This window comes from Narcine bancroftii, chromosome 3, assembly GCF_036971445.1.
Source record: "Narcine bancroftii isolate sNarBan1 chromosome 3, sNarBan1.hap1, whole genome shotgun sequence".
Taxonomy (NCBI): Eukaryota; Metazoa; Chordata; class Chondrichthyes; order Torpediniformes; family Narcinidae; genus Narcine; species Narcine bancroftii.
The window spans coordinates 281316326-281328603 of record NC_091471.1 but is presented as its reverse complement, the minus strand read 5'-3'; the positions used below and the strand labels follow the sequence as shown (position 1 = coordinate 281328603).

The 12278-nt window shown below is 42.4% G+C and overlaps 1 protein-coding gene across 1 annotated transcript in view; it reads right to left on the bottom strand.

The window, feature by feature from the left end:
• Positions 1-12278, bottom strand: part of gaa2 (alpha glucosidase 2) — a 99880-nt gene that overhangs the window by 15296 nt on the left and 72306 nt on the right. Inside the window, exons 15-18 of the mRNA XM_069928327.1 lie at positions 9473-9624; positions 7263-7411; positions 6014-6155; positions 1129-1227 (exon numbers count right to left, since the gene is read on the bottom strand). Coding sequence (XP_069784428.1) covers positions 1129-1227; positions 6014-6155; positions 7263-7411; positions 9473-9624 — 542 coding nt within the window. The remainder of the gene's footprint in view (positions 1-1128; positions 1228-6013; positions 6156-7262; positions 7412-9472; positions 9625-12278) is intronic.

Sequence of the window (12278 nt, the reverse complement as noted above, 5' to 3'; positions counted from 1 at the left end):
AAGGTGCCTCTCGTCCACTGTCACCTTCTATGCCCTCTAGCTTTAGAGTCCTCTAGGCTGGGACGAACACTGCCATCATTCACCTTCTCAGTTGCTCTCATGATTTTCTATACCTTGATAAAGGTGAGCCCTCAGCCTTCATTGTTCAAGAGGAAAAAGCCCCAGTTTCTCCTTATAAATGAAGCTGAAGGAGTAAAATAGAATCAAAAGTACTGGAGAAACTCCGCAGGTCTGGAAGAATCCAGAGGATGCAATGGGTAATCAACCTTTCTGGACTATGCCTTTCGTCAGGAATCTGGACAATCAGGTAGAAGTAGGGAGAGGAGGGAGGAAGGGGAAGGGGAGGACCACAGGCCAAAGGGTAAGAGGTAAAAGATGGATACAGATGGGAGGGTAGAAGAGAGATTATCTGAGAAGGGATGGGAAGAGGGAAGAGTGCTGTGTGGTTCTCTAATAGGAGAAGGGAAGGGGATACAGAGGAAAGAAGACAGGGGTGGAGGGTGTTGAGAAATGGAAGGTCGATATTAATGCGGTTCAGTTGAAGACCACTGAGATGGAATTTAAGGTGTTGTTCCTATGGCCTTGATTTGGGAATACATGAGGCCATGGGAACACCTATCAGTGTGGGAATGGTGTGTGGAACTAAAATGGCCCTCTAACAGGGCCAGAGTAAAGGGCTGAAGCATCCTATTCCTGTTTTCTTGGTTCTTGTTGGACAAGATACCCAGCACAATGGGTGAAAGGCTTGCATTTATATAATGACTTTCACAACTCAGCAGATCCTAAAGGACTTTACAACCAGTTAAGTCACTTATGAGTTGTCACTGTTCCAATTTGTCAATTAGTACACAGAGAATCCCACAAACCCCACATGATGACCAGTTGTGTGTTTTGATGTTGGTTGCAGGACAAATTTGACAACGGCAGTATAGGTCACAGAATCTTCTGTGCCCACTTGAGAAGGCAGCAGGGGCCAGAGTCACATGAGGGGTTCGGGTCATCCAACAGTGGAATCTGCAACAATGTGGCCCTCTGTAACTCTACACTGGGAGACTCAGCCTCCAATCCGAAAAATCTTAAGAAGGAATTACAGGAAAAAGAAGACATTTAAATCTGAAAATGAGGTACCTGTGTGGCAATGATCTCTCCCTCCCGAAGGTGTAAGTTGATAGTATCCAGGGGAGCAGACAGTTTGATGTACTCTCCTGTGCTAACGAGTGGGGAACCCTGTTGATAAAATAGTAAGTTAAAATGTGTCTGAGTCTGATCTCAGCCTGAACATTGTCCACACAGTGTCGTACAGAGGCTTCGGTAAGAGTGCCATTAAATCAGGATAATGGCCAGGAACAAAGTGCTGTCATGTCATACAGCGTGGAAAAAAGTCTGCCTATCGTATCCATGCTAACCTTATTGCTCATCTACAGTACTGTATCCGTATCCTTGCATGCCTTCCTTATTCAAGTGCCTGCCCTCAACACTTCATAAACAGTGATTGTATCTGTTTCCACCACCTCCTCTGAGACCACATTTCAGGAGCCAGGTCCATCACAGGCTCTGACCTCCCATCCATTGAAGACACCTCCAGCAGGCAGCCAACATCATAAAGGAACCCCATCAACTTGGTCACAACCTCTTCTCACCGCTTGAAGACTAGCACATCTGGGTTCAAGAACAGTTTCTTTCCAAAAGCGATCAGGGTCTTGAACCTCCCCTTGTTACAGTTCTCTGACACCACAAAAGGATTGTCTGCACTACTGTAATATCACTTTTTTTCTTGAACTTTGGTAACTGTGAACATTTATTAACTATTCATCTTTTGTATTTATTTTATCTTTTTAATTTAATTTCAACTATACTAATGTTTTGTTTTGCAAAGGACCTGCTCAGCTGGAAGCAAGTGAAAATTTCGGTGCCGATGTACATTGTACAATGTATCTGACAAAAACTCATTATTTTCATTGAAAATGTTTCTTTCTTTAAAACTCCTCCCTTTCTCCATAAAGCTATAGTCTCTTGACATAGTACATAAAACAGTGCAGCACAGGAACAGGCTTGAACCCATAATCTCTGCACTGAACATGGTGTCAATTTAAATAAAAATCTCTTCTTGAACATGATCCAATCCCTCTGCTCCATGCACGTTCGTGTCTATCTAGAAGCTTCTGTTATATCTACCCCTGACATCCTTACAATACATTTTCTGATTCTGAGACATCTACCACTCTCTGTCTCAAAATCTTTCCCAAACATCCCCTTTAAACTCCCCCTCATTTTAAACAAACGTCATCTAATATTTCACACTTTTAGCCTGGGGCAATATTTCTGACCATCTTCCCTATCAAAATGGCTCTCATAATGTTATAAAATCTTCTTCTATCAGGTCCCCTTTAAGCCTCCAATGCTCCAGGGAGAATAAGCCCAATCTCTCCCAGAACTAAAGTGCTCCAAACTAGGCAACATCCTGGAGAACTTTCCAGGGACCTACCTCCAGCACATTCATGTCCTTCCTAAAGTGTGACTAACACAACTACACCAATAGTCCAAGTGTGGTCTTATTAGATTTTGGTAAAAGAGCAACGCCATGTCCTAACTCTTGTATTCTACGCCCTGACCTGTTAAGTCAAGAGTGGCATTTGCCTTCTTCATTACCCTATTGGCCTGACTTGCAGCTTTTAGAGAATGGCGGGAAGAAATAAAGATTTCAACATGCGAAGTCTGTTGGTTAGCTGTGGGGGATGAGGTGACCACTCCTGGCTCCTAATCAGAAGGATGCGGCTTCAGATCCCACTGCAGAGGTACAAGGGTATCACCCAGACTGATGTGTGTGTGTGGGGGGAGGGGTATCAGAGATGGGGAAAAGACCTCAAAATTAAATCTCTGCTCTGTCAGTTTTACTTCTAGGGCTACAATTTCAAGATAGCTTTCCAAAGTTATTGATGCTGCTTTACCCAACACTTACCATTCAATTAGTACCCAAAAGCAGCTGTTATTTTGCTGTTAGTGAGAGGTTCTTTGATTTAGGTGTTTGGCGATGAATTCCATTGGTATTTTGGGATTGTTTACCTCCATCTGAGAGGTCAGGAAGGGCTCAGGCAAAAACCTTCTCACTAAAATTCTGCTCTTCCTCGTTTGCTATCGAGTGGTGCAACAGGCGTCACCCAAGAGGCCTGGTCATAATAGTCACAGAATTACAGAATGTGGAAACAAGCTTTTCAGCCCAATTTGCCCACAAAATATCCCACCCACACTCATCCCATCTGCCTGTGTTTGGCCCATATCCCTCTAAACCCATCTTATATATGTAACTATCCATTTTTTTCCTGAAGCATTGCAAGAGTACCTGCCTTAACCATCTCATCTGGCAGCCCATTCCATACACCCACCACTCTCAGTGTAAAAACGTTACCCCTCAGGTTCCTGTTGTCAATCTCTGTGACAGACTGTTGGCTGCTGTAGTGGGGAAGACTTGTCCACATGGGCTGGTTTAAACATTAAATATTAAAACATTACAGCACTATACAGCCCCTTTGGCCGATCCATATAGAAGTACCACCCTCTTAAACCTTCCCCCACCCTCTTAAACGTATGTCCTATGGTCACCGATTTCCCTACTCTGCACAAAAGACTTTGCATTCACCTGATCTACTCCTCTCATGATTTTGCGCTCCAAGGAATAAAGCCCTAGCCTGCTCATCCTCTCCCTGTAACTCAGGGTAACATCCTCATGAATGTTCTTTACACCCTCTCCAGCTTGACAACATCTTTCCTGTAGCACGGTGACCAAAACTGAACACAATAGTGAAAATGTGGCCTCACCAACATCTTTACAACTGGAACATGACCTCCCAACTTTTATACTCAGTACTCTGACTGAAGAAGGCCATTGCCCCAAAACTCTTTTTGACCAACACTTTAAAGGTATTCTGTACCTGTATTCCCAGATCCCATTGCTCTACAACACTGCCCAGATCCATACCATTCATTGTGTAGGACCGGTCTTACCTACATTAGAATTCCCAAAATGCAATACCTCGCATTTCTCTTTCTTTCTTTTTCAATCGTTTTATTAAACATAGTAAATAATACATGAGGAGAATAGAATCCAGAATCAAATAGTAAAACAAAAACATCATTCTAGTGCAATACATAATACGATGTGTAACATTATAACATATTGAACAATATTATCCCTTTATCTTCTATTTGGAATATTCAAAAAAAGAGAAAAAAATATTGTTAAAACCCCATGTAACCTTCCAAAAAAAAAGGCTGGGCAGCATAGAATGAGAGTCCACTACAACAGATCAATACAAATTATTTATCTGGTCCTTGCCAATTAAAAAAAACAATAGAAATCAGAATAGTCTGCAAGGTGAAGTCAAAATACACATTAATTCATACGAAAAAAGGTTTATAAAAGGATGCCAAGTCTCTTCAGACTTAACAGAGGCATCAAAAGAGCAGCTTTTAATTTCACATTTCTCTGCATTAAATTTTATTAATCATTGCTCTGCCTTCCTGCCCAATTGATCAATTTCCTGATAGTGTCCTTGCAGTCAAGTACAGTCTTCAATCCCTGGTATTGTTTTAGAGTTGTACAGAAGTACAGAGAATGTAGAGCACAGGCCCAGGTCATTTGGCCCACTGGTCTCTGCAGAGGTTCAAACTCTGCAGAAGTCTCCTCCCACAATAATCTCATGCTTTTACGCTTCCCTCAAATACATCTATCTTGGTCATCCTGTAGCAGTAACTTTTATATTCCAGCCACTCCCTGACCAAGGATGCTTCTTCTTATTTGGAAACATTACTTATTCTTAACTATCATGGATTTATAATATTTAGTTTTAATTCTCTACCTTTTCTACATGAACTTTATCCACACATTCTCCAACCTGTGGTGGCATGGTCAGTGTAACATGCAACACAACGCTATTACAGTGCCAGTGACCTGGGTTCGAATCTGCTGCTGTCTGGAATGAGTTTGTATTTTCTCCCTGTGACTTGTGTGGGTTTTCTGAATGCTCTGGTTTTCTCCCAGCCTCCAAAACTGTACGGTGTTGGTAGGTTCATGGGGTGAAATCGTATGATTATATAAATTTTAAAAATTTAGACACATAGCATGGTAACAGGCCATTGCAGCCCACAAGCCCTTGCCGCCCAATTACCTACAACCCTTCGTACATATTGAAGGGTGGGAGGAAATCGGAGCACCCAGAGGAAATACATGCAGACATGAGGAGAACGTACAAATTCCTTACAGACAGAGCAGGGTTCGAACCCCTATCCCCAACAGTGTTGCGCTAAACTTTTTATAAAAATTCTAAGTGAAAGACCTTTGTTAGGCTGCCTTTAACCCTAAGGTTTAAACATTATAAAAGCATTATAAAATCAATCTATTTAAAGGATTCTATTTAACTGTAATGACTGTGGGAAATAGGAAAAAGGTTTGGTGGAGATGGGTTTCTGGATGTTGGTAGAATTACAAGTTTAAAACAAAGCAAGGAAAGAATCAGAAAGATCTTTCACAACCTGCGAAGTGTCAAAGCAATTTATTGCAAACCCATAGGGACATTGATATGTCATGACTTTGCAACAGAGTCCAGTCAGTGCACAAGAAGCTTGCAAGAACAACAGCAATGACTGGGTTATTAATTTTGGTGTCTGATTGAAGGATGGCTACACCAGACTGAAATGAACTTTATTTTGTTTAAAATCAAGTTGAAATGCAGTTAGGGCTTCAGCTTTACCGTTCCATTCAGATACAGCACCTCTGACAGTACACCGCACCTCCCTCATTGCAGCATTTGAGTATCAGCCTGGATCTTTGTGCCAGTCTCTGTAGTGGGACACACTCCTACAACTCCATATCTGGGAGGTGAGATCAGTATCCACAGAAGCGTAGTTTATAGTTCCTTTATAATTCCACCACCTGATTTATATTCATGGACTAAATGACATCGATGGACAGAGCACGAGGCTTTCACTGGTTAGCAAGTAACCCATTACAACGTACCGTGTAGAAGTCATACCAAATGCCTCTGGGGAAGTATCCGGTCACAGAAATGGTGGCTGGCTCCAATACCGGTGTAATGAGGAGACTGCGACCCCACAGGAATTGCCTGTCGATGGAGTAAGTATTTCTATCTTCAGGAAACCTGAAATGAAAAATAAAAGTCAACAAAGAAAATCTCGAGCTAAGGGGAAAGAGGGCTTTCCACAAGTTCCAACACCAGACCTGAGCAACACACAATATTCCACATGTGCTCTCAATGGGGCTCTGTGTCCTTGAGACAGACTACTCTACTCTGTCACTCAAATCCTCCTGCAATTAAGACCAAGGCACTATTTGCTCCTGTTATGGAGTCCAGAGGACCCCAAAAACTAGCAGCAATAGATATGCACCACAACACAGGGTTACTTAAACAAAAGTTGGTTTTAATTATCTTTGCACATGAAAACAGAATCAAACTTTAACATTACTATCAACTTACTTAACCTACTTAACCCGCCTCTAATTTCTAAGCACACATGTGTGTAATGTGTATATGTGTAGAAAAGTTCTTTGGTTCACAGTCCAATGTCATTGGTTGCAGGCAACCCTGCACAGAAGTTAGCATTAAAATAAAATTCACCAGGCTTTGGTGTTTAACAGGTGACCACTCAGGGGGTTCTTGTTGGTTTTCAGAGAGAGATTCCTTTTGTTCCAGGACATCCACACCTGATTCCTTTTTAATTAGTCTTGCAGATGAAACTTGCCCTCTTCCGGGTTCCCCAGATGATCCTCTTTCCTTTTAGACTGCCAGTCTTCTACTTTGACCAGGCAGTCTTCTAAAGTTTGTCAGCTTGTCCCTCTGGAACTGAAGCCTCTGTCTCTCCTCTCTCTCACTCCCTCTCTCTTTGAGAGCAAAGCTGTTCTCTGCCTGCAAAGATCACATGCTCTTCCAGATAAGCTGCTGCTGTATGTTGCTACTTTGTTGCCTTTTGCAAAATAGCACTCTGCGAAAGCCCTGTAAATATTCTGTGTTTTAAAATGTTTGTGTGCAACCTGCTCTAACCCCACGTCATCAAGTGGCATGCCCCGACACCTACTGCTCATCTTTCCTTTTCCCCTTTCTTATTAATGTTTTGGTCATGAGGACAATTCTAGGAGTGGGATTATTGGAGCCAGTTGGTTTCGGGAGTGGGATAATTGCAGCTTGGTCTCCTATGATTCTGGGAAGAGCATAATATTATGAGATGAGGTTTGTAAATCTGCAACTTACTCAAAGAGAAGAGCCCTGGCAACGGTGTCTCCTCGGACGTGCGAGAGATGGAAGAGGGTGTAGAGGTACGGGAACAAAGAGTAGCGAGTAAGAAGAGCTTGCTTCATTGCAGCTTGAGCAGATTCACTGAATGCTGTCGGATCCTGAGCCTGGAGAAGACGGAGGTCATTTCAGTGAAAAAGAACTGTGTCCAAGTTAATTAACCACATTCGGACTCAATTACATCTTTTGTCTTAAATATTGCTAGCAGTCAATGAATGTAGAATGTTATGGAGTTTAAGGAACAGTTAATCTCCTGAGGTCATGGTCTTAATCCTGTTACCTGAAGGAGGGAGGCAGATTCAGAGAGAAATTTATGACCGAGTATTCACTAACCCCGCCCATGTAACCTCATGGGTAGCTTGTCTGATTAATGACATGAGGATCTAATAGCTGCTTTTATCCAGGTATCTTACAAGATTCCCACTGTCCAATTTTCAATGGATGAAAAGACCTCGGTACAAGGTCTCGATGCCAACAGCTGCTTGTGGTTGGAAGGAAGTGAAGAGTGCCCTCCCCAGATTCGAGCTTACTTGCTCCTCTCAGAAGGAAGTGATATGGCACAATCTCTGTGGTTACAGGATCAGAGGAACTCCATGATACCACAGCCCTACAATATTTCATCCAAGATGCAGCAATCCTGGGTATGATTCCCTTATCCATGACAGCCACTGGGTTTGTCACTACCCTCTAGCCATACTCTAGACAGAATATAGAAGCATAGAACACTACAGCACAGAAACAGGCCCCTTTCAGTCTGCGCCAACCATTTTTTGTTGCCCAGGCCCACTGAGCTGCACCCAGTCCACAGCCCTCCATACCTTTCCCATCCAAATTCCTCTTAAATGTAAAAATAGAGCCAGCTTTCACCATCTAAACTGGCAGCTATTTCCACACTCCCACCACCCTCTGTGTGAAGCAGTTCCCTCTGAACCTTTCCCCTTTCACCCTTTCCTATGTCCCCAGGTTTGTATCTCACCTACCCTCAGTGGAAAAAGCCTATCTACATTTACTTTGTCTATCCCCCTTATAATTTTAAATGCTTCTATCAAACCTCCCCTCATTTTTCTAGCCTCCAACCTTTCCCTACAACTCTGTTCCTGAAGTCCAGGCATCATACTAGAAAATCTTCTCAGCCCTCTTTTTATCTTACTGATATCTTTTCTGCAGTTAGGTCAAGGTTGACATTTCACCACTGTCCTTCAGGCCAGATCCTAAACCCTTTAATCTTTCAGATGGATGTTAAGGCACCTTTGGCTCTGCTCTGAAGAAAACCATAGCTATGGCCCTTGATGCCAAAGTCAATATTTCTCATCCAACATCAGCAAAAATCCAACTCACTGATTGTTTAATATTGGTAACTGTGGGCACTTTATGTGCATAACCTTTTGGCACGTTTGGGACACTACAACTGTTCAAAAAATGAAAACCTCATAGAGTTTAGGGGAGGCGAAGCTACCATGCCCCTGTCGACATGTACGGCGTTGAAGCGGAAAGAATAGGTAGTCCATGTCCAAGGAATGTATATCTTCAGTGACCTGACCTGGACCAATCATACTGACACAGTCAAGAAAGCCTCCAGTTTCTTAGAAAACTCAGAAGTTCAGCATCTACCACCTGTCCCTCCATAACATGAAAGCATACTGGCTGGATGCATCATAGTATTGGACAGGCACAGCTCTGCTCAAGTTTAGAAGGAGCTTAATGCAGCTCAGAACATCACGTAGACTTCCCTTTCTCTCAATGCTCCAACTACATCTTCTGTTGCCTAGGAACGGCAGCCAGCATAATAAAGGGCCCATCGTATTTCAGGCACAAACACCTCTGTCCTCCCATTGGCGAGACAGTTCAAGACTGTGAAGTTGTGCATCAATGGATGAATGAACAATGGTGCTATTACGCTGCCCTTGCTTGGTACCAATTGATCTTTTGACCTTTTTTCATTGTATCTTGTACTTTGTACTGTGTTATTGTTGTCATACCTTATAGGGCTTTATGAATGCTAGAGTTAATTTCTAAGATTGCACATAGATGTCCCACTGTACAATGTGACAATTAAACAAATTAGTAGGGTCCAGAAAGGAGTGGGTTTAATGTAAATCTTTCCTTTGATAACTTTTCAGATTGGGTTTCCGAAGGAAATATATCTGAGTTTTCCAACTTTGGATCACCTTTTCCTTTTGCATGTTGTGGTTTCGGGAGAAAGGGTAGAAGGCACCAAGTTGCATCCATCGCATGCACATTTCTTCTGTGGCACTGCCACTAAATCCACAGATGTCTGCTCCCACAAGGGGAATTCCAAACATATTAAAGTTCAGGATACCTGTGGAAAACCAAGAGAACAAAGTTCAATTTTTTTTCAAAAGTCTATTTACAAAACAGTAGAAGCTGATTCTGGCCACTGAAACCCATGCTGCCCAATTAATTAATCTACAACCCCTAATTTATCTACAACCCCTTATGTTTGAAGGGTTGGAGGAAACTGGAGCACCCAGGGAAAACCTACATGGTCATGGGGAGAATGTACCAACTCCTTGCAGATAGCACGAGATAAGAACCCGGGTCACTGGTGCTGCACAATATTGCATTAAGTGCCACCCAGGATGGTAATGTGACCTACTACAATCTCCCCTTCTGATGCCTGTGCAAAACTGTCCCGGAGCTGCAGTTCACTCAACCTCTGCTGCCTTTGTATTAACTCACACCATGTCCCAGAGGTCTGTGGTTCGAGCTGCCAAAGGAGGTGGCAGAGGCAGGCAAAATGACCGTGTTTTTAGAAGCACTTGGAAAGATATTCAGATGGGAGAAGTTTGAAGGAAGAGTGGCAAAATGAAAGTAAATGGGATTAGTGTGATAAGTGTGGATACTATGGGCCAAAGGACATGTTCTGTGTTGTATAGGTGTGAATATATTATTCATATATTATCCTACACTGAACCCAAGTCAGCAGTTCCCCTCCCCCACCCCCCATTTTAAAATCTTCCTCAGGGTGATCAATCTATCTGTGGTCTTATGCTTCCATACCTTTTCCAGCCTAATCTCCCTTCATAATATTCATACTCAACTTCTGGGCTCTTAATAACCGGTTAGGCTTGTTTGCTTGCCCACTGGCTGCCCTTCCATCTGTTACTGGGACCCTGGTCCCTGTCAGTCAGTCCAGAAACCTCACTGCCTCCCTTTCCTCTTCTGAGTTCCTTCGCAGCCAAACTCCCCTACTAAGTGGTTGGGTAGGTCCTTGCACTCTCCTCAAGGTGCATGTAATATTGCCTATTCTTGTTGTTCAGGTTGGGTATGGGTGATTATATCTCTCCATCCATCACATTCTCTGACCTTCCAAATTGTCGTCGTACCTCCCCTGTTAATCCATCTATTATTTTCATTGTCTGCCTCTGCTTCTTTTCTCTTCCAGCTTTCCAGTTGTAACTAAGTGTCCTAATGTGTCCCTCCGCATGATAGGCCCAAAGAATTTTGATTGCTGTTTTATGATTCTTTTAAGTAATGTACGTTTTGTTTTCGTTCTTCATAGAACTTATTCGTTTGTATACGATATGCACAGCATTCTTCAAAGAAACCACATCTCTGCTGTATATTGTCTATTTGCACGATTGTAATATTATTTTTTTCTTGCACTCTGCTTACTGTAAATATTTATTATCTTTTATTTGTATTTATTATCTCTTTTTAATTTAATTTAGTGTATCCTATTTTAGTTGCTTTTATTTGACAAAGAACCTGTTCAGCTGCGGCAAATAAGACGTATGGCGGATATGAACATTGTACTGTTACGGAGTCCAGAGGACCCCCAAAACCAGTAGCAATAGATATGCTTCACAACACAGGGTTACTTAAACACAAGTAGTTTTTAATTATATTTGAACAAGAAAACAGAATTAAACTTTAACTTATTACTTAACCTACCTAACCTACTTAATCCCCCCCCCCCCCTCTAATACTAAGTGCAGGTGTGTGTAATGTATATTTAAGATTAGAAAAGTTATTTGGATCAGAGTCCAATCTCATTGGTTGCAGGCAATTCTTGTACTGTGCAGAGGTTAGCATTAACGAAGTTCACCAGTCTTTGGTGCTTAACAGGCAAATGGTTATCACTCAGGAGGGTTCTTGTTGGTCTTCAGAGAGATTCCTTTTATTCCAGGACATCCGCAACTGATTCCTTCTCAATCACTCTTGCTGACGAAACTTATTCCCTTCAGGGTTCTCCAGATGATCCTCCTTCTTTCAGGTTACCTTTCAGACAGACAGCCTTCTCCTTTGACCAGTCTTCCAAATGTTTGCCAGCTTTGTCCTTCTGGAACGGATTTTTGTCTCCTCTCTCGGTGTTTTTACACCCTCCCTCTCTGAGAGCAAAACTGTTCTGTCTCCTGTGTGCAAAGATCACATGCTCTCCCAGGCAAGCTGTATGCTGCAACTTTGTGGCTCTTTTTGCAAAAGGCACTCTGCAAAAGTCCTGCAAATATTCTGTGTTTGAAAATGTTTGTGTGCAACCTGCTCTAATAATTCCTCCAAAACCACCTCTAAATACTCTGTCACTGTTCAATATGAATGACAATCAACTGTTATCATAATATAAATGCAAGTAGCTACCATTTGTATCACCACACAATAAAATCAGGAGAGAAATAGTGTTGATGTCTCCAGTATCTGATCAGATTTGCAGCATTAGTTTTTTTTTGCACTGTGATTGCTTTTGTGATCTAATGGCTCTGCTGTGGAAAGACTGCAATTACAACACTTAAAGATGCAGCTACCCATTCTGTTCCTTGATCCTCACATCCCACCTTTACAACTAAGCTTTTTGCCTCAGAGTCCACGTTGGCAGCAAAACCTCAACCCCCATCACGATGAGCACTGGCGCACCTCAGGCCTGTGTGCTCAGCCCACTCCTGTTCATGCTGCTGATTTCACTGTAGGGTCAGAACAAGTCTAATTGAAGGACATTAAGGTAACAGCGGTGGGGGG